Genomic DNA, 23,414 nt, shown 5'->3' with positions numbered 1-23,414 from the left:
TTTTAAATTAAATTGGGTTTTCTAAGTGCTAAATAAAACAGGTCAACTGGCCTCAACCAAGTACCTGGAAGACTGAGGATCTCCACAGAGACACTGGGCCGATTTGCTTCTTGTTTCCGCTGTTTTGTATTCTTGATTTCTATCCGTCCTCTTTGTGAATCACTTGTAAATGACTGTTTTGAAAGCTGCTGAAGTTGCTATAATTATGAGCACGATTGTGATTTACTCCGGATCTCTCAGATGAAGACTAAACCTCAATCTAAGTCGGGGGAATTCCTGTCCTGTGGTTAGAGTGAGGTGTGGTGCTGTATTAAAAGCATCCATCAGTAATAACCCAGTTATGGATCAGTAATAACCCAGTTAGTGATCAGTTCTAACCCAGTTAATGTCAGTTCTATCCCAGTTAATGTCAGTTCTATCCCAGTTAATGTCAGCTCTATCCCAGTTAATGATCAGTTATAATCCAGTTAATGATCAGTTCTAACCCAGTTAATGTCAGTTCTATCCCAGTTAATGATCAGTTCTAACCCAGTTGATGTCAGTTCGAACCCAGTTAATAATCAGTTCTAACCCAGTTGATGTCAGTTCCATCCCAGTTGATGTCAGTGAACTCACCAGTGTTATATTTTCACCTGCATGTCTCCAAACCAACGGGAGGCGGAGTCACACAGGACCGGGCTCAACTTGTGGACCTGTCGGTGAGGAGGACACAGGCAGCCGGGGCAGGGAGGGGTAGCTGCCGACATAATTACAGTACACACAGCGGTGGACCTGCTGCTGTGATTTAACAAATCTTAGGAGTAACACCTTCCCTTCACCGGGGCTCACCGACGCTGCTGCTGCTGCTCATCTCTCTGCGGCGGTGCGGGGGAAACGCGCTGGTTTTCATGGCGTTTGGGAAAGTCTCCGCGGCGCTCCCCGGGCACAAGAGGAGACATTACGGCGCGAGTTAGCTAACGTTAGCTCCACAACAAGGTCAGTTTGAATGGTGGCTTCTGTCGCTCTCCTCTTGAAGATGGCACCCACGTCACCTTCGCTAACTCCGCTCATTATTCCCACACCATCCACGCAGGACAGGTAACCGCGGCTATATTTGTCATCGGGCGCTCGCTCCTAGCACGTTAGCTTGTCGGCTAGCCCCGCTCGGTCCTTTTTTTCCTTCTCCCCACCCGCCTTTGATGCTCCACGTTCGGGCAGCGGTTGGAGCTGACTCACGTTAACCGTTACGGTGTGTGGAGGTTACGGCTTCGGCTGTACCGGGCGGGTGTAGCCGGGGATCAGCCAACGTTAGCCGCAGTGTTTTTTGGAAGAGCCAGGCGCCGGAGCGGTGGGTCTGGTTTGTGGTTTCCGCCTAGAATAAAAACAGGTGCACCTCTGCGCTAACCACACGGACGCAGGACAAACCACTTAACGCAGCCACTTAACAAGGCGGATGTCTGTGCGCAGTCTTTGGGGCGATACTTCCACCAGTAAGACGGTTTACCAGTGCGGGCAGCTGGGTGGTTTATCAAGGTGGAACGTCGAAGGTGCTGTTAACACTTCCAAGGGCCTCGTCTACCGAGTCCGGCAGAAACGGGGGCAAGTGAAGCGGGGCCCGGTAGCTAAGGTTGTTTTTTTTTGTTAGCTAATGCTAGCTGCAGGACTAAGCGGGCTACTGGGACATAACATCTTTAACCACTGACACGTTTGATTATAACAGTAATGTCTGTGTTTTGTATTCCATCACAGCGAATTGGGATGTATTGTAATAACACACACGATTTGGTAATTGTTCATCTCGCAGGATGGATGTAGCCTAACCTAATGTTAGCCTGGATTCCCCAACGTGTTAGACGTTGCAGTAGATCCAGTGGGTTTATCTTCACCTTGTGTAACGAGCTGGTAATTACATGGGGGTTTTTGTGTTTAGTAGCAGGAACTGATCCGGTTCACAGGGAAGCGAGATGAACATCCGATAAGTTGTCGAGAAGCTCAGCAGAACAGAGAGTTATCGCCGCCTTTTTGTTTTCATGCTTGGAAACTGTACTGTTGCCTCACGCTCCTCTCAATTCATAGAAAAACAAACGGAAATGATTTGTTGACTTCCACACTGGGGGTTTGACAGCACATGGCGGTGGCTAAACGACCTGGCTCTGTGGTCATCACGCTAGGTTACACTTCAACTCGGCCAAGGCCCATTTTGTGTTCCCTCCCCACATGTTTCATCACTTCGCGGAGGGCAACACAAGGGAAACATCCAATTGCACAGCAAGCTTGTCTTGTGGATGTGTTTGTTATTCAGCTCATGCACTAGCCAGAGGCTGCTGGATGTGGTACGTCAATTCAATCGGCCCCCGAGTGCCACTGTGCATCGGTGTCCTAATTATTTTTGATGGTTTTCAAGCTTTAACTACAGTTGAATTGCAGGAAACATGGATACTGTGGTTGTAAATGGTTTTGTCCCCCTAGTAGTGCAGACCTCAGAGTGTAACGGGCAGAACTCACCCACACTCAAGCCACTTTCATTGTACTATTACAAAAAGTACAATGTGATATATACAAAAAGGTCCTGTCATAGAAACGTTGAGGTTGTGTTTAAAGTTTAAACAGTTGGAAAATACACTCATCTTATTATACTCATGTCCCCAGAATGAAGAAATTCTGTTTAAAGAAATGATCAATACGATAACAATGAGGCACAATTACTACATCTCTGACCCACATGAATGTCTTTGAAAGTGAGGCGTGTTCCCGGATAATTTTACAGGCAGAGTGATTGTGATGAAGAATAATGAATGAGGGTGTAACAGGTCTCAGACAGGGACTCAAACCGTGGTCGTATTGTGAGACAGGATAATGAAACATTACCCTAACTTCAATGAATGGAATATTTGGACCAACCCTTTAGTCAGAGATCAACGTCTGAGCTGAATCATGGATTTATAGAGTCACACACCTCAAACTAGCACGTTTTGCTCCAGCTTCTCAAGGTCAATCTGCTGAACTACAGGCAACACAGCTTGATATCTAATCTTGTCGAGTCCTGTTTCAGTTACCCGTTGTTTCCTCAAATAACCACCTCTTTCTTACTGTTAAGATTTACCAATCTCAATTGCAACCTGTTGTGCACGTTTCGTTTTAATAGTGTTAGTTGCTCATTAGAACGGCGTGCTAAAACACTGCAAGTCAGCGTATGAAAACGTTTCATATTCCATAATGAGCCGTTTGAATTGAATTCTGAATTACTCACACTTTTAAATGAGAACGTGATAAAATCTAGGCCACATTGTGAAGAGATTACTTTGATGCTCAGATGTTTTTTTTTTCTTTTTCTTGCATGGCAACAGCCCGAGGTGAAGTGTAGTGCTCAAATCTTTATTAAATTAAGCTTATGGGCTAAATCTATTTTCATGTAAATTCTTGTGTTTTACATATGAACACCAAAGGTTGGCTGAATCAAGCGATACGTTTACACTCGGCTGACATTGTAAGTCATTGAAGATTTGCCTTTGATCGTTTTTTTCTTATCGAACCATGTGTTCAAGATTCATTGTTACGCAGCTCACCGCTGGTAAAACGTTTTCATTGCGGGTCGCCACGCCAAAATCTTAGCCACCACGGCAAAGCTTTTGGTCGCACATTGGAAGCAGTTGGTTTTGACCATGTCATAGGGCAACATTTTGAACTGCTACACACACCACAAGACATACACAGCCAGGACAACGGGGTTAAAGTGACTGGAACGATCTAGATTCATGGTCCAACACCATTGATTACTAACAAACAGAGACGAGCACAAACACACACACACACTGTATTCGATTTGTAGAGTAATAACCTAATACAGTACAAACCTTAAGGCTCATCTAAAGCATAATCGTCCTGTTTACCGAGCTGGCCACATATATATTCCATTGCCAAATGTTTAATATTTATTTAAGAGTAATTTATGCTAGCAGAGCCAGAGAGTCCATTTTATTTATTGATTCGATTGTGTGTGTGGTTTATTTTATTTATGTTTTATTTATTCAGGATATGTAGCTATTTATAATTTTTATTCAAATGTCAGACTGAACATTCAACAATTAAAGGTTCATTGCTCTGTGAAAGGTTGCACTTGCATGATTATGCTAAAATATAATTATATCAGTTGTATAACATGGTTTCAAGATGATGACAATAATATAATTTATCTCAATAATATCTGGGACAGCATACTGTGGAAACGAAACAAAGTTTGTCTTTGCGGACCTAATATTTTTAATAATGCACCAAGTGAGATGTTTCATTGCACAATTAATGTCTGTGAAGGAGGTTACGTTTTCATCTGCGTTGGTTTGTCTTTAGTACGGATTACCACAAAACTAGTTGGAAGCATTGGCCAAAAAAGAACCCATAACATTTTAGTGAGGATTAATTTAACAGATCCAGGTAGTTTCTTGTATATCTTTCTTACACGTGGTCAGGGATTGCTTTGTTTAACATCTTTAAAGATTTCCAACTCAATAATTAATGGAATCTTGATAAAAAAGATATTTAAGGCACCATTACATAATGAGTTTGTCTAATTAGGTTTGAATCCAAATAAAAATATGGATTGGGTAGATTTAAATGTCGTTTCTGGGGCCTTGGCAGAGATATGCACTTTACTGAGTGACATTCTAGTGTGTTTTTGATCTTTTGGAGATTTACAGATTCAGGAGGAGGTGGACTGGGGAGAAGGTCACGGGGTGTAGGTTTAACCCTCTAAGTGACTGAGTAGATAAAGATCACAGATAAGGTGCATGTCTCAACCTGGTTAATGGGTGAGGTGAGAGATGACTCAGGACTCTCTTTACCTGATTGTCACAGATTTTCCTTTCTTTGAGACTTTGGTTCAGCAACTAGACAAAATGGTGATGGAGGCTACAGGATCCCTGCAGATGTGAAATGATTGTATGTTTTAGTTGTCCCAGCTGGCAGTCTAGTCACAACAGTCCCCTTCTGTAGACAATATATACCCACAGTAGATCACCATCATTTCCACTGAAGACATAATTTCACGATATAGTTAGAGTTCTTTTGTCCTGCTTTTAATAGCCTGTTTTTATTAGTCACCAAAAGTAGACCATCTGATAGAAATAAAATGTGACCAGCAAATATATAGTACACATTTGCTGCCTCTGTTATCTTTACAGGTTTTTGTCCAGTGATGAGTCATGCATTTCTAAATGCAAAAGCAGTGGGTTGGTCTGTGTCAATAGCAGTGAAATGAGATGTGAGCTCCTTGCAGTTGAATAATAAAGAAAAGCAGAGTTAAGGAGACGGACTCGGCTCAAATTCAAGCAGAAATAGATTTTAATGTTAAGATTATTGGCAGGTTAACAAAAGGCTGATATTTAATTTGTCAGAAAGTTGAAAATTGCAACTACACAATTCATAGTTGGTACAGGCACTTGATTTTTAGTTGCCTTGGTAGAATTAAAAGAAACTTTTGATGTATTAGCATCTTTTCAGTTCTAAAAGTGACATACAAATACAACAGGCTGTGTGGTTGACTATTGAATACATGTGATTTACGCCTAATGTTTTATATGTAATGTGTTCCTAAAAAGATTAAGGGATTTTCTGATCAATTTTATGTGTTTTCTTTATTTAGTTTTACTTTGACACCAAGAGGTCTATCCACAGACTGAGGACTCACAGCCAGTTCCCACAGATCTGAAGTGTTTTGTATTGAAAATCTTTCTGCCCCATTCAGCAGGGTAAATACGGGCACTCATGTGTTTAATAGGGCACTGTTAGAATACATTGCAAACAAGTCTTTTTAAATGGGTTGTACAGGTGTTTAGAAATGGCTCAGATAGTAAAAACTAACTCAGAACACAAACGCTGTTTATGTCCACGTTTGTTAGATTATTTTTATTAGTACTATTTTTGTTAATATTATTACTCATGTAAGAACATATTTAAACTAATATTGTAAATATAATATATCACATCAGCAGTGATAGTTTTAATTTTAGTATTTGATTGGAATGGCTCTTTCTTTTAATGTAATTCAGGTTTGGCCAAAATGTATTTAATTGTCTCACTGGGTGAGTGAGAGGATTGAACTACAAGACATGGTTTGCAACTCGGCTGATTTAAAGAATCACTGACTTTTATTCCGCTTATTAAATTTGATAGATTAGCCTCAAACAATGAGACTGATGGTTTGTACGAGATGACTGTCCCATTGCAGTGCAGCAATATTTTAATGGTAATTTCTTGATCATTCATTAGTCATGAGTCATAGGGTTAGCGGAAGCTGAGCACAAACTGCATAAAACAATATTAGACAAATTATTAGAGGAAATGGTATAAAATACTTTCTTCTAACACAGCACAGACGTTAGGAGCCATGTGCCAGTCAGGCATTAGGGTTCCCGGCGCTTATCTGTTCCCCTCTGTCCGTTTGTGAGTGCTACAGGATTGGGGTTGGCTGGGTCAGCACAACAGAGGCTCTGGTTCCAACCCTCAGGGCATCTAATTAAAACTTACAAATAACCTTTGACACTCGTACATCTCATGAAAAGACTGTGACTCAAAATACAAAGACAGATAAGTGAATACTGTATCAGTAGGAGAACCTGTTCTTCAAAAAAAGTACATTAGAGTTACTTCCACATATTGTTTCAGTTAAAAATTGTCGTGGAAAGACAAATACTACGATCAATCTGCTGTTGACTCATTCATTATTTCATGTGTAATAGACACTCTGTGGAATTTGCCATGTAATGAGCCATACATTTTAATTTCGAACATGAATCTCAGATTGAGATGACCTATAAATCATTGTCAATTTGTGTCATTACTGAAGGTGTGTGTAGGATACTAATGAATCCTTTCAGGCTTGTGTTGAACACGCAAGATGCCGTTCTAAGAAGCAACAAACACTTGTGTTAATAGGTTTGTGTTTGGGAGATCTGTTGAGAGCGGGATATAGTTTACAGTGTAAGCATGTTTGAGTTCCACTGATGATTTTGTCTTTTGCACACTGACATTTGTCTTGTATTCTTTTCTCAGGTAGCTGGCTGATATGGCTGTGTAACAGGCTGGCGGAGATACATTCATGGATCACCAAGGACAACAAAGAAGGAAAATACAGCTGTGAGCTTAGCCAATAACTAAGGAATCTGACTCATCAGTTTATCATCAGACTGACTCAGTGCATGTGGCCTTGTCAGTTGTTCATAGACATCTGTTGGGCGGCCAAAAGCCCTGTTGCTATGCACATTAAAAGGAGAGACATGGGCCAAGGGGATGCTTGGAGGAGCGGGCTTCCTTCATGCAGGACTATCCCCCTGGTGCTGGGGCTTCTAGTCACCATGGCCCAGGGCGCTCTGCAAGAACAGCGAGAGACAGTGGTGGAGATGATACCTTTCGAGTTGGAGGCCTCTATGCAGTCCTCTGTGCTCGCTGAGCTCCAGGCTGCTTCATCATATATGGGTGAAGGGCCACCTTCAGCTATCCCAGACACCGCTGCAAAGAATGGGGGAGTGCACACTGGCATACCTGACTCCTCTGCAATCGTGGGCCAGGTGTTCCAATTGAAGGTTCCAACCGGGCCTGCCAATGCAAGCTGTAATGTCCATGTAAGTACACTGAAGATTCAACATAAAAAGAAACACTCCATGTCGAAATTCATCCATTGTTGATCTTCTCTGGGAGATTTTGTGGAAATTTACAAATTATTGCATGTAAACATCTTAATAAAGGTTCAGTGTGAAGAAATTAGTGACATTTGAAGATGAAGTTCCATTTTGCAGCTGAATAACCCTCACCTCATCCTCCCGCATGAAACATGAAAGAGAACATTTGGAAGCCTCCAGTTTTATTAAAAACTCGTACGTTTTAGTTTGTCCAGTTTGGACTGCTGTAAAAATATAGAAATGACCCTCTCCCGTTGTAAATAAATATAATTGGCCTGTTCTAGGGTAAAGACAACTACAATTCATATAATTTAGATGATCAAATATCCGCTAGGATTATTTTATATTAAGTTTCTGCCATTAGATCCCCAACACCTACATTTTACACACTGAACCTTCAATTTCAATGAGATCACAATGAATCAGTCAATTAGTGTACATTACTGTACACAACACAGTACAAGGTCCATGGTTTACGTTTATACACTCTAAAATGTATTCCTCCTTGGATGTTAATGCTAAATAAAATGACTAAAAGCTGAGCCTAATTCTTTTACAGTAGTTTTAAGACAATTCTGTACAGAATTTAATTTGAATTGAATAACACGTTATTTTGGCCTCAGCTACTTTATACTCAATTGTATCATGAAAGATAAGGCAATTTTATGTGAACTCAAGTTCACTATTACATTACTTGTTGTAGATTTATGTCTCCACAGGGACTATTTTGTTCACATGTGTAGACATGTGATGTTTTGTCATTTTAGAAATACATGATATACTTTATGTTTCCCTCCAGTCAGATTTGATCGCTGTATCACTGCTGGTTGAAGCTGCCTGTGGTGCAATTTGTTCCAGTCAGACTTTTGAATGAGATGAGATTATTATTGGCCCAAGTGGTGATGGAGAATGATATCCTGTCATACAGTAATAACTCAAAATAAAGAGTGATGACTCACATAGTGGTTATTATGAATAGCAGCTCACTCTGCTTCCTGTTCACATTTGGCACGATTTGATCAACTGAATGGAACTGGGGGGGGGTTGAGGTTGTAGAGGTATTGAAAGCTTTTCCGCTTTTGCTCTACATATTTTGAATGTTTAACATTCATCTGTGAGAATTTTATAGTTGCTGTTTAACAGCCAACTTGGTCAATATGAAACTCTGAACTGAATACAGAATTATATCTTTGATCATGGAGTCACTTTAATTGTGCATCAAATAAAACCAAACATCTCCCAGTTTATACTTCAAAGATTTCCTTCTCTCATAAATGATAATAAAACTTAAGCTCCTAGTCTGACTGAGTAAGCACTTTTCAGTCATTACTTGGGTCCTGGGAACTTTTTATGTTCATTTTCTGATATGATCATCACTTAAAGTTAGTAATGAGTTTTGCAGTTCAGTACTTACGTTTATCTCAGAGGTTTCTCTATAGTGTAAAATGGTATTGATGATATGGTTTTTCCCTCTTGTAGCTCACTGAAACGGGAAAGGAGAATTTACCCACCTGGTTATATTGGGACAAAGAAAGCTGCTTCCTGAGAGGTTTGGCCCTGGAGCAGGATAAAGGTGTGTATCATATCTTGGTGTCTGGAGAGGAAATAACCGAGAAGACTGGCAGCCAAGTGTTCCCCAGTACAGTCTTCTCAGTTGAAGTCTACCCAGAAGAAAGGGCAGACACTGAACCAGCCCTGCTTACGCTACAGTCTGACAGCAGTGGCCTCCAGCCTTTCACCTGTGGCTCTGAGGAACCTGTCACTGTCCTCACCGTCATCTTGGATGCTGATTTGACAAAGATGGTTTCTGAACAGAGGGCCAACTTACTGCGCATCATGAGAAAATTCTCACACGTGCCCCTGGAGCACATGAGGGTGGTCCCTGTTGTTAACAACCGCTTATTTGACATGTCTGCTTTCATGGCTGGTCCAGGGAATGCTAAGAAGGTTGTGGAGAATGGGGCTCTTCTGTCATGGAAGCTTGGATGTGCCCTCGACCAGGGCAGCATCCCTGATATTAGCAGTGTCCAATCCTCAGCAAAAGATGGGACCATGTCAGCCAGGCTGGGGTACCCAGTGGTTGGCTGGCACATTGTGAACAAAAAGCCCCATGGAGTGAAACGGGTCAGACGCCAATTGAACAATACTCCTACACCAGTGCCCTCCCTGCTTCCTCCAACTTCCCACCCAGAGCCCCCTATACGTGTTGTTCCCACCCCGACTTCGCCCTCTATTGCCCCAGCAACAGAATATTCGGCTCCGCCTGTCCGAGGCCCTTTGCCGCTTCCAGTGAAGCCTACAATGAGGCTCAGGGATCAGATTGCTCACACACCTGCTCTTGGCGTCCCCCAACCCACAAGAGTAATAGGAACTACAAGCACCATCCCTATCCAGCCAACCATGACCAGGCCTACAATTGTAGAGGCCACTGCTGTGCCAACAACCCCAAGCACCACCAAAAAAACCAAACCCTCTTCCACAAGGAAACCCAAGAAAGCAAAATCTTCCACTCCAGGTCCTACCACAGCTAAACCGCGCAAAACCACCACTCCTCCTCCTTTGCCACCAGACGTGAATCAAACCCCAGACATCCGTAATGCCATTGATCAGGTGAATGCATGGGTTGGCACCTACTTTGAGGTTAAGATTCCTCCCGATACCTTCTTTGACAAGGAGGATGGTACTACTGATAAGCTGCGTTTGACTTTGAAGAAGACCCCAAAAGAAGGAGTGAGCGAAACATCTTGGATCCAATTCAACAGCACTATTCAGCTTTTGTATGGGCTTCCAGAAGAGCAGCATGAGGGGAAACATGAGTACTTTATGTTGGCTACTGATAAGGGTGGGAAGAGCATCATGGATGCATTTGAGGTTCAAGTCAACCGATGGTCCACGAATGATAAACCATCAGTTGTGTTTGCTGCTCGTTTTCATGGTGACCCCAAAACTTTAAACAATGATGTTCAGAAGAAGATTCTGTTGGCTAAAAAGTTGGCCTATGCCCTTGGTGATCGCAATAGCAGTACAGTGACCCTGCGGAGCATCACAAAGGGCTCCATTGTGGTTGAATGGACCAATAACAGTCTGCAGCAGAGTCCTTGCCCAAAGGACCAGATAACAGTTTTGAGCAACAGGATCTCTGATCCCCAAGGTACACCTAAACTGGCCTTCGTCAAAGCCATGGAGCCCGACTTCAAACCCATCAACATTTCCATTCGTGGTTCTAATAAATGTCACAGCTACATATTCATTCCACCAGGAGAGGTGCCAATGCCTGTCCTTCCTACAGCCTCGCCTTCACCTGGGACAGGTCGTAGGAGCAGTGATGATGTTTACCTGCACACTGTTATTCCAGCTGTAGTAGTAGCAGCTCTACTGCTCATAGCCGGGATCATTGCTATGGTCTGCTATCGGAAGAAGCGCAGAGGGAAGATGACCATAGAGGAGCAGGCCACTTTCATCAAGAAAGGAGTCCCTATCATATTTGCAGATGAGTTAGATGATTCCAAGTCACCCCCGTCTTCCAGCATCCCCCTTATCCTTCAGGAGGAAAAGCCCCCACTTCCCCCTCCAGAGTACCCTAACATGGCTGGCCCCCACTGTACCCTTCTTAACCAGGACCTGCTAGAGGAGTATTCTGTTTATCAAGATGATGACCCTAATGCCCCTCCCTATATGCCCCCACCACCTTTCACTGTCCCCATAGAGGGAAAAGGCTCTCGCCCCAAGAACATGACATCGTACAGGTCACCACCTCCTTATGTGCCTCCCTAACGCACACTGGAGCTTTCAGTTTGGAAAGCAGGTGCAACGTGAGGATGCTTGTTGAAAACTACTGCAGGAGCAACTTTAATGTTCAATGAAATGGCTTTGACTTTGTAGAGGAGCAGGCAACCATACCCATATATTCGACCATCATGGATAAAAACACTGTATCTCTCAAATTCTACTACTGGCACAGGACAAATGGAAGGGGAACAGTTTGTAATCGCCAGCACTCTCTCTTTTTTTTTCCTTCAAATCTGCTTTTGACTTCTTGCATATTCTTTTTTTGTCTCTTTTTTGCCAAGAAGAGTCAGTTTTATCTTCAATGACGTACTATTTCTATTGTATAGAAAATAATGAAGAAGCAGGAAAGACTGAAGCCCATGGGGCCTTTGAGCAGATGTCACCATGACAACAGGCTCGAGGCTCTCCCTCACAACGTTAATCTTTATATGTTCTATATCACTCTATCTGTCCTTCAGCTAGGTTTACTAAGATTTTGCACCTGTTATTTCTAGAGGGGAATGAAATACAAAAAGCCAAACTGAAAGCATGAAACACTTAATTTACACAAGAATCAGTTTGTTTCTTCTTCTTGATCGTTCTGTGTTCTGGTTTATGCTTTGCTCCCTCTCGATAATAACATGCAAACATTGCACTTATGCAAATTCTTGTTAAACCTTGCACTATGTGTCTTGCACAGAATTAACACACTTAGGTGGTAGTCCAAAAAGAGAAGAAAATATCTTTTTGTATCCTTGAACTCGCCACATGACTGAGATTCCTCTGGAGATTGATCACAAAGGACATTACACGGATCATGCCGGTTGGGGAGGTAGCCTAATTATGTTACAAGACAAATAACTTTTTTTTTCTTTTTCTCAATGTGCTACTGAATCTGCTTGTGAGATGACTGGTTTTGCTATTGCCAAGGTGACGTCTGTGGTCACAGGGCAATCCTTTTAGGGTCGCTACAACAATAATGAACGGGCCAATGGAATTCTGTGGTCCACAGCGAGGTGAGAATTGTCAACCACTGTCTTATATTGAATTGGTTGTATGGGTGTGTGTGGGGTGGGTGGCCAAGAGTACTGTAATATCACTGCTCTGCCTCTAGGGGTTGCACTGCTCAGTTGAGTGCTCTGCTTGTTGTCGGCTCAGATGAGGCATGGGGATGTGGGGATGTACATAATTGTGTGCCTGTGAAATTAAACAACTCCATAATGTTAGTGTTTTATCAGTAAACCTAGTCGAGGGGAAGGGAAGGGGAGGGCCAGCGTGGGAAATTATTTTATTTTTTAATTGTATGTTTAGATTTATGATCACAATCATGAAAAATACTTTATAGTTTGTGACAGTACAAAAAGAACGTTTACTTACCCATCACAACAAACAAAAAAAATGCATTATCTCAATATGATGGGCAACAAAGAAACAACAACAATATGTGAATTATGTACATTTCATATCTGATATCACCATAAGAAAAATGGTTAAAGATCTAATGTTTTTACTGAGTTTTTGATACAGTCTTAAACTTGTTTTATGAAAATATATTAATAAAATGTAATACTATTTGTAAAGCCTCAAAGATGGTGTACCGTTCATTTCTGTGGGAGCAAGTGGATTTACTGTGTTGTATGTACAGTTTAAAATAAAAAACACGTCAGGTAAGTAGGACGCAAAATACAGTGAGGTCAGTATGTTGTGTTTTCACGGTCGGCAGCTCAGACTCAAAGCCGTGACTTTCTGAGATGTCCAGCCACTCTCTGCTTTCTAGATTTATTCCTCATCTGTAAATCTACAGCAGCGAATCATAGCAAGAGACCTGTGTGGCATTTTTGTAATCTTGCTTAAAAAATATAGTCTTGACACAGTCGGGAGAAAAAAGCCCCATTTGGCTGGAATGGTCGGCTGCGTTTTGGCTATAACCCTCTTTGTTGTAATAAAGCAGAGACACAGCAGGCTGCCCTTGCGAGACACTGTGATATTTTAAGAGAAGCGCTCCCTCTCTGTGGCATCATTTCATGTGGGCAGGGCTTTTTTTTTGTTTTTTTGTTTTCATTCTGGAGAAATATCAATAACAGTGACTAATAGCTGCCCTTAAATTCTTTCAGCACTGAGCTGGTGTGATGATGACTTACTCAGGAGAGGTCAAACATTTCCATTGGACCGCTCGTTGCAGACAAATGAACATTTTCAGAGCAAATTGCAAAACGAGACCTTATGCTTGTGATGTCGTAGAGAGAAATCCCTCAACTGCCGGGAAAGTTTTCTGTCAATAATGAACAATGTTTTATGAATTCATCCAAATATTCTCCCTTTTGTACCATCCAGACAAAAACACTCAAAACCCCTGGTGGTCTCCTGACTGATCTTCTTGAAAGGGAAAAACATCCGTCTTATTCTTAGCTCCTGAACAAAGCTCACACCAATCATGTGTCCACAGTGGTTGTATATACTTCTGATGAATTTACTGCAGGGACTGAAACTGAAAAAGTATTTTTTAATGCCGGTGCTATAATTACGTTTTGTCCCGATCTCATTTGCTCCAGTCCCACCAGTCCAATTTATCACTCCACATAATTGGTAATTATGAGGTTGTGTTGCAATTTGAGTAAAAGAGTCATTTATCAATCAGGCAACAATCGTCTAAGTGTGGGCGACTGACTCCTTCACAGCCGATATTAGTAACATTGGACTTGTAGCTGCAGGGTTATTAACAGAACTCATTTTGTGCATCGATATACAAACTGAAATGTCATCCCTTGTTGAACATTGTTTCTTATTTTAATATATGTTGTGCAGTGCAAAGAGACATTCAGTACATTACATCAAAATATAATCACTGTGTCGCCCACAGTAGGTTTTAGAAGCAGAACATTGTTCAAGAAGGAATGGAAATTAAATCCGACTTTTAGATTATCCGGCTTTAATATCCCAATTTTAATGGAGCTTCAACAATTATTCTTATTAAAATAAAAGTTTAGAATCAACTAATTCTGTAAGTCATTTTGAAGCTACTATGCTAATTGATAGTTATAAGGATTTGCTCTTTTTTTTAACATCTATTTAGAATAATAACTTCATGCAGCACCTTTCAAAACAGCCAAGCTTCACTTTGCGACAGCTGTTTCTGAAAGTTACCAAATAGATAAAGGTGATGATGGGAATTCAACAATTTTCATGTGGGAATATAATATTCGGTGGCAGAGATTGAAGGTTTAATTTATTTATTTTTTTATCTACTCTTCATTACACATGGTTTGTTTTCAATAAGACATCTGGAAACATACAGCTGCAGGAATAATGACCTCTGACGCTCTCTGTTTGACACTGAGCTTCTGAAAATGCACTGGTTGGATGTTTTGATCCTTTGGCACATGATGGACTTGATGGGATGGGGGGGGGGGTGCTGGTCTCTGAGGGACACGCGTAACATCCTTTGATATTGCGACTGAGAGCATAATAAAGAACGTTGGAATAAAGAACAGAGTCAAGGACGATTGCAAACTTGTAAAAAAAAAAAAGATTTGATAGTATTGACACACTCCAACTTGTTCAAATGCACCGGGTCACCTGTATTTTTAATGACTTCTTTAATGCCTCGGTGGATCAATGAACTGCAGCTTGTACACCAGGACTTGAAACAAGTACACAACCCACTGTATTTCTCTCAAAGCACATCTCCTGAACTCGGGGCTTTGCTTTCTATTAATACTCCTTGAAGGTTCATCTCAGCAGTTGAGTAGCTTGAATCTACAAATGGACTGGAGCTAATCGATAGCAGCAGCCAGTAGGAGGGATAATGTGGGTGTATCAAGATGTGGAGCCGAGGCTATTTCATGCCCTGCCAGTCTCTTTCTTCATCAACCTCCTGTGTGCACTCATAAATAATGGACTGGGAATTAATGTTAATGTATGTGATGAAAAATGTATAACCTCATGAGAACCTATAGGAAGGAGTGACCTATAAGTTGTTGATGTGGTTGAAAGCCTCCTGTTGTGGTCGCTTGTATCACCGCACATGAAACCACTGAAGGGAGATGACGGCAGTTTAAAAAGTGCAGATGAATGAACGTTGCGCTGTATGATTGTTTGAAAAGTGCTTCAGATAGCCGGTGTTTACGAGGCACCTGTTGTTTCGGTCGGAGCACTAATCTAAACCACTGTTTTATAAGTGTGTTTTAAGATCCTGTGGTCCTAACCACCTCTAATTAAGCCTGTGGCCGCGCCATGCCGAACTCCCAGTGTTAACAGGAGGATCCTTATTTGCTCCGCTCAGTTTCATGGACACAAATGTATTTGTCTCGATTGAGAAATGAAGAAAGGAACGAGTCCTTGTGTGCAGCGCTGAGCTGGAGGAGGCGGGGACGTGTTCCGCTGTGTGATGGTGGGCAGCACCACACGACACGGACCAGTCAGTAATAAGCCTCATTAGATCCCCGAAGCCCAGGAAATGTGTCCCTTTGTTTCCATTAAGCTGAAAGCACGATGATAAAAAATAATCCATGATGATAAGGGATGATTTATCCTATTGTCAGAGAAGCAAGGGCTGTATATATATTTAATTTTATCACATTTGATCATAAAGAATGTGTTGTTACAGTTCAACTGGAGGTCAACAATACAGATTCTAATGGATAAGCATGAACAGGAAATGAATCAAATTGAAGCCGGTTTCATTTATCCTGATATGAAGCATGTTGATCCTGTGTCAGGTGAAGTTGTTAGTTCCACTGTGATGTGCTTTGAGTCCAATTGTGGAAGACACATGGACGCTGTGAACAAACTGTGTGTAACATTTACATAACAACAAAAAGAGTCGGGTTGGACGTTCGTCTGTTTGGCTCCAAAATCCTCGATGACTTTCCGAGTTGTTCCACGTGAAGATGCTGCTCACATTGATTTACCCCAGTTGGAAAATCCTTTTTTGGGATTATTCCAATATCACATGTTCTCAGGGTAATATTTACTGAACAGGATCAAACACAAACACATGTCTGCTGATGTGATAATAATCATGAAGTGGAAAACCACATGACTCTGACTGGCTTGTTGAGCTGCTCAACACCAAGCCAACGGATTTGCCATCGTTATAAAACTACTGCCTGTAATTTGGAATGAAACGATCGGCCCTTTAAAGCAGCGGAACAGGGTTTCATGGGACTTCACACAGTTCTGTTTATGTTTCACTCCGAAAATATCATCCTCAGTCTCGTTGGTTTTCTGCTGTATCATCTCCTTCCCTGTTGAGAAGAAGCTGGGCACAAAACCGTTGGATCATTTATTAGTGTGGAGTCTGGTGTTCGGGGATAAACTGGATAATTACCTGGTGGTTGCCCCTAAAAAAAGAAAGTGAATAGTCGGTAAATCATTTTGTGAAGGTGGGAAAAGAAAGATATCACAGAGCAGCGTTTCAGCAGATGTCCACTGTCTCTCCCTCCTTTTCCTAAAGAGAGAAAAGATCATTTGTTTTTCTCAGGTGGTTTAAGATAAACCTTGAATAAGGAATCAACTCATGGACGTGACCTGTGATCCCCGAGGTCACATCAGGTCGGGTGTGTCCTGTGTAATACAACACTGACTCTGAAGTGGGATCCTTATTTTATTTTGAACTGGTTCGATGCTGTGAGTAAAAATTGCAGTTTGTTTTTTATTTGACTCTCAATGTGGATTTTTATGTCAAGGTTATTTTTCAGCTATTTCATTTGTCTGTCAGCAGGATTATGAAAAAGCTACACAGGCAAATTTTATGCTATTTTTTGGAGGGGTTGGCATAACCCAAGAAAAGAAAATCATTTTGAATCTGAATCTGGGGTGGAAAACGGAATTTTTTAGTTTGCTTTTCTCAACAAATGCAAAATAGTTTGTTCTCAGAGACAAATTCATGGATCCTGAAAAACAACCAGGCATGTTCAGCCGACTGATATTCGAAAATTGGAGCCGATCCAAATAGAAATCTAAAATTCTAATTTGGTTTCAGAAGGGGAATGATGGACCTTGGCCGATTTCTGCTCCCAACTGAGTGTCCTTCAGTTTTTTTTGTTTAAAAGGATTTTCTGAGTCAAAAGAAGATGTTGTGTAGAGTTTTGTATGATTGTATGAAGAACTCTAAGAATACAGGATCTTTTGGAGCATGGAAAGGTTCAAGGCTTTTCAGGTTTGAAGACAGTCTGTTGAAGCTATTATCAAGGAAATGATTGTCACTGAATGCTTTGTCTTCCTTGGTGATAAAAGCAAGTTGTGTAGTGTGTGTTAGTGCAGCACTGACTCTCTCCCTGATGAAGCTCATCTCATCTCAGGCCGCAGCTCGTCCTCCCACTGCCAATGACTGCAGCTCCATCTTGTGAAAGAACGAAGCAAGTTCATCCGAATGCTTCATCTGAATACAGTGCAGACACTGTGAGCTTGTTTGCCCCCGAGCGCCGAACAGGAAGTCTGTTCAGAAGTACATGTTGTCATCCTGCGGTGGTGGTCGTGCAGATCTTACATTGGGAGACAGACAGTGGGAGAAGCGGGGCGCCGAGGCACGACGAGGCAGAGGGAGGCAGACGATCGCTGCAGCATCAGTAGATGGCAGTAGCATCACACTGAGGCCCGGCTGCTGATTAATAACCTTTACATGAGATCATCATATCTTTCATAGACAAAGGAACAAGTGGCCTTGAGCTGTGGTAAACAAAATACAGCCACGAACATTTATCAGGAGCTGTGCCTGCGTGGACCCTGAGATCCCGTCGTGAGATATTTGAGTTGAACTCAGCTCCCAACCTGAATGTGAATCACAACATGTGACTGACGTCTGCCTGTTTGTTACCGGTCATCAGCGGGCGAGTGTTGGTCCCTGTTAAAAATAAAATGTGCGGACTCGCTGCGAGCCTCAGTCGTAATTGGAAAGAGAGATAAGTCAGAATAGCTCTCATCATTCAGTCACAGATTTAGACTAATTGCATTTTCCCTCTTATCTCACAAATTGGATCCAGTCCCGAGCTGGGGTTGGAAATCTCCGTCTTCAGTCGAGGAGAGGAGGCCCATTCGTGAGCCTGCTGTGGATTTTCAGAGGCAGGGGGGGGGGGTGGGGATCATATCCAACTAGAGGAGAAAACATGACAGATGCTTCCTTGTACCGGCTGCATGCACTGGAGTTAATGGTGTGAGCAGCATCCGTAGCCGAGGCTCGCTGCTGGCGCCAGAGACACTCGCCCTGTGAGAGGTTATCAGAAACATTTACATGGCCGCGCATTTGAGTGCAGAGAGGAAGCAGCGGTTCTGAGGTCAGGCTCGATCCCCCCCCCCCCCCCCCCCCGCGCTCCGCAATGTCTAAAAACAACTGCTGCCTGACGCGCAGAGATCACAGCTGAATCAACATGTTGTTTTTCTTCTAAATTATACACAACGCAGCAGCGGGAGCTCTGTCACTTCACGCACCGTGCACCTCATCCCTCTCCGTGGCCTGCGTTGATCTGGAAACTCTTTCCTCTGTCATTACTTGCAGCTCAGACAACAGACAAGATCTGAGAATAAAACATGAGGGCTGCTCGGTGGGCGCTCGCGGTGCAGCGTTTCTCTCCTTTGCCGGCGCCGTGTGATCTGCCAGTCTCGTGTTAGCGCAGAGCTTTGGTCTCGGCGCCCCGCGTGCTCCCTGCCGGCCCGATGACCAGATGGGTCAGTGGCTCTGGAGCCGGGGCTCGCCGAGGCCCCTTCTGTTCTCGGCGAGGGTCCACTCGTGGGATTGAAACCCCAGAGTCCGGAATCACAGAAGTGGGATCACAAGCTAGATGGGTCGCAAGCTGAGCTGAGACATACACACACACATAAATGAATTCAGTGCACACGCAGGTACATTTACAACGTGCACAGGGGGCGGACGTGAGCTCCATAGCAAACTCCTGCAGGAGATAGATCTGTCACAGGGCAGAATGTTTACAGATTAACAACGGAATTAACAAAAGAAAATGTGATTTTATTCAGCGGGCCCGGAGCGGGGGAGCTCTTTTATCGTTTCAGACAAGCTGTTGAGGAGGGCTACATTACCGAAGTGAGATTTCTCTCTCTGCCATGTCATGTGGAAATTTAGTCCAGTCATCTTCAGCTGTTATTGCAGTCCATTAACTCCATTGTGAAGATACATAATTGATGCCGCCTTTGGGTAGAGTTTAATCAAATGGAGAGCGCTCCACACTCCAGCGCCAACTGAAAAATGAGACACAGAATATTCAGCGATGTAGTTTTGCGAGGAAAGACTATAATTCACGCTTTGAATTGATTCATAATCATTTGACTGCACATTGTCACATTGTCCCACACAATGCCCAGAGTCCGACCCCAGCCACTCGGCTTTCAGAGGTGGATTCCTGCGAGGGAATTAAGGGGCAGAATTGGGATCAGTTTTAAAGAGGCCACGAGGTAGATACATTTGTTTCCTCCTAATCTACTCGGAGACATACAAAAAGCAGGAAGGGGATTTGTTCTCTGCACCTTTCGGGGTTCTCGATGTCACCTCATCTTTGTTTGATGTGAATTTCTATCAGTCCTCCCCGACTATTCATTTCCATTTTCAGAATTAGTTTCTCTGAGGGATTTACTTTTCTTTGAAATAACAGTGATCTGTGTGGGAGGAGGAAATGCATTGTTTATGCCGTTGCTCCTTGAAAAGGGCTTAGCTCTCGAGTCAAATTCCACAGCCAGCCCGCACTTATCTCTGTCAGCTCCTGTTTAAGCCACAGATGATCTGCCTCGGTTCAAATGCTGCTGGCTTTTGTTGGTGTCGCGAACCTGAGCTGCGATACCACGCTAAAAAAAACCCACTTCTTTATTTTACATGAGCTTCTAAAGGTTCACGCAGCCGAATCACAACAAACATGCAGCAAAGTAGCAGGATGTACGCCAGCACTTTTCTCCAAGGGGAGGGGGGGGGGGGGGGGAGAGAGCAGATTAGCAAACCTACTCGGCTGCGAATTCAGGGGAGCGGTGCCTTCATTTCTCACTCCACCGTCTTAATAACACAACAGTCAATTAAATCCACAAAGAAAGTCAGATTTGTAATTTTCAAACAGTCATTAACTGGAGGGGAGATGGAATTGAAACTCGGATGTGGACGAGATAAGAGGGGGGGGGGGGGTAGACAGTGAGAGGTAGAACAGTAATTACAGTAGAGGCAACACATTGGAAATGCCCCAGCCCCGAAGATGAGCAGAGATAAAGGAGGTGACTGAGCTAATTGTGTACTGTCAGAATCCATATCTCCAGCCACTGTCAAGTGAGCAAATTTATAATGTATTCTCTCCACCCACCCGACTCCCCCCCCCCCCCCCCCGGGAGAAAAGATGGTGCGATGCAGGCAGAGGGAGAGAGAGAGAGGAGTAAACACCAGGAGACACTAATGTGATGAGAATGATGCCTGGTCTCTTCCGCCGATTAAAAATGCAATAAAGCCGTGACACAAACACACGGTGCAGCCTGAGCGCGCCGGAGCCAGAAGTAGCTCCGTGAAGTGGCACCGAGTGACCCCCAACTAATTCATACGCTCAGAAACATAGGACCTGATTCTCGGGTCCCCTCTTAGAAAACAACAACAACTCATACAAACGCTGTGGAGATACATCAGTGAGATTTGCATGGGAGCTCCCTCTGGGTGATAATTAGGGCCTGTGAGAAGGAGGAAGGTTTGAGTCACATCTAATCACTCTCTGTCCTATTGTGCGGCTAATTATGAAAATCCCAGTGTCACTGTGCTGGTAACAGTAACTGGCCTTGTTTGCCGAGAACAGAGGAGAGGCAGGGAAGACTCCGGATAAAGAGGAAGACCCCGTGAGGAGGTTTGTGAGGACGAGATGCAACTGAGGGGGGGGGGGGAATAAGAAGAGTGAAGAGTGTCTCCATCCAGCCCGCATTACATCAGGCCTCAGTTGGTCACTGACAGGAAGCAGATAAGGTTTCACTCTGGCTGGAGTTGGATAATTGGACATTTATGGAGAGATAGGAGAGCCCGGGGCCCAGGAGCCTTGAAACAGAGCTAATCTAGAGGCGGCATCAGTAAATTGTCTGTGAAAGAGCGCATCAGGAGTTCTGACAAGATAAAGAAGGCTTCCCTCAGAGGCGGAGCTGGACCGAAGTGACATGAAAACTCAGACAGCGTAAAATACCCCCCCCCCCTGAAAAAAAACACCCAGAGACTTTCGATGCTGCCACTTACACATTTCACATGAGGCGCAAAGTGAAATGTGCGTTTAATAGAGCAGCGGTGTCACCTTGTCATCTGAACTGGGTCATGCAGACTTGTAATTCGTACACGGTGCCGACAGTTTTGACAACTTTGTAACTAGACAGCTTTCGAGAGTCAGATCTCCCGGTAAAAGCATGCACAGCGTTCAATCATATTTATTCTTCCAAAGTCCATAAACTCTATTGTTCAGTTTCAAATGTTCCACATGCGTAAAAATCCGGGAGTGACAGTCGTCGGAGTTTGAAACATTCATGTCCCGGTGGAGCTCGCCGTCCACCAAGATTAGTTTCATCCCTTTGATGTTTGCCGCTGTCGACTTCTCCCAGGGAGGTGCAGCCTGGAGAACAGGTGCACACGGAGCAGGTGGGCTCCTCACGCTGCTGCCATGGGAGGGGGGACCCGGAGGAAACCAAACCTCACGCTACCCAAGGAGAGAAACCTTCCTCCGGAAGCAGCCCAGCTCCGATTTTGTAAAGGTTCAGTGTCTGGGATTTAGGTGAAAGGGATCTATTTACAGAATTTGAATATAAAATAATCCTAGTGATGTTTTCGCCAGTGTGTTTCATCTTCATTGTATGCATTGTTATTTTATTTTTTTCATGGAAAGGGGCATTTAATACTACCGCCATGTTTTTTACAGGAGCCCAGGCTGGACAAACTTAACACCTTTTGAGTTTTTATTACAACTGGAGGCTACCCCAGGTTTTCTTTCATTGTCTTGAAGTAGAGGGTGAGGGGTGTTCAGCTTCAACCTTCAACGTCACCACTGGATGTCACTGAATTCTACACACTGCACCTTTAAATATTTTCCTGCATTTCAAAGTTTCTTTATTTCCAAAGATCTAGAATGCAATAGCTCAAGCCATTTACCATTTCTGTTCTTTTTTGCTGAGCTGCATATCCAAACTCTATTCAGCCCCAGCTGATTACTTACACAGACACTGACACAGCCAATTAATTTGGTGGGGGAGAGGCTAGTCTTAATTGGGCATAAGTGGGATTTTTCTTGGCCGCGTGCAACAGAAAATGACAGACTGTGTGTGTGAGAAGTAAAGACCATCTGGTCCCACAGGAGCGGAGAGATATGCCAAACAAACGGAAAGAGAAACAACAGAAAACCTGTGTGGGAAAGGATCTCTATCCCTCTATTCCCCCCCCGGAAAAAAAACCCAAAACACACACAGACAGAAAAGAGGAATCAGCACCTCTCAGTCATATATCATGTGCCAGCCTGGAGGGAGAGGCTTACCGGCTGTGGAAACAGGAGTCCCCCTTATGAGTGCTCTATTCATGTTTTTCATATAATAATCAATGTCGAAAACACAAACATTATGCTCGCAGGCAGGCGCGGGGAAGACGAACGGTTAGCTCGTAAAGGCCCGGTCATCAGCAGGACAAATTGATCTGACATGTTGTATTATTAATGTGGGGGGATCGGTGGTGAGACGTGGAGGGGAGAAGCAGCGGGGATGAGATGGAGGGAGCGCAGGGGGGGCGAGCGGACGTCCCCTCCTGTCGCTGGGGTCTCGTCTCTGCGTGACAGCGAGCTCGCTAATGTGCCCCGTCATGGGGGGGGGGGCAGTGGACGAGCACATGACATTCACATCGGTTCACAGAAACCCGTCAACAGCACAGTGATTAATTGTTCTTATTCATAGGCCAGTGTAAACAACGCCATATGAAACACAAACATACACCAACACACACACACACACTTACAGGGGACTCACACATGCACAGAAAGAACTGTGATCTGATGTCAGGCTTCA

At 43.4% G+C, this 23,414-nt stretch overlaps 1 protein-coding gene across 1 annotated transcript; it reads left to right on the top strand.

Moving 5' to 3' along the window:
- The first annotated feature begins 677 nt into the window (after positions 1-677).
- Positions 678-13,106, top strand: LOC133956700 (dystroglycan 1-like). Its single transcript, XM_062391963.1, has 3 exons — positions 678-975; positions 7,027-7,595; positions 9,132-13,106. Exons 2-3 carry the CDS (start codon positions 7,173-7,175, stop codon positions 11,424-11,426), a joined length of 2,718 nt encoding a protein of 905 aa, XP_062247947.1. The 5' UTR covers positions 678-975; positions 7,027-7,172; the 3' UTR covers positions 11,427-13,106.
- The last annotated feature ends 10,308 nt before the right edge of the window (positions 13,107-23,414 follow it).

This window comes from Platichthys flesus, chromosome 7, assembly GCF_949316205.1.
Source record: "Platichthys flesus chromosome 7, fPlaFle2.1, whole genome shotgun sequence".
In the NCBI taxonomy this organism is placed as follows: domain Eukaryota; kingdom Metazoa; phylum Chordata; class Actinopteri; order Pleuronectiformes; family Pleuronectidae; genus Platichthys; species Platichthys flesus.
Note: the sequence above shows the minus strand (reverse complement) of the source record. Positions and strands in the feature narration are given on the sequence as shown.

Excerpts from the sequence above, each read along its gene's own strand:
- LOC133956700 (XM_062391963.1), top strand. The coding sequence starts at position 7,173 with ATGTGGCCTTGTCAGTTGTTCATAGACATCTGTTGGGCGGCCAAAAGC. Across the intron at positions 7,596-9,131 it reads ATGCAAGCTGTAATGTCCAT|CTCACTGAAACGGGAAAGGA; the intron begins GTAAGTACACTG and ends TCCCTCTTGTAG.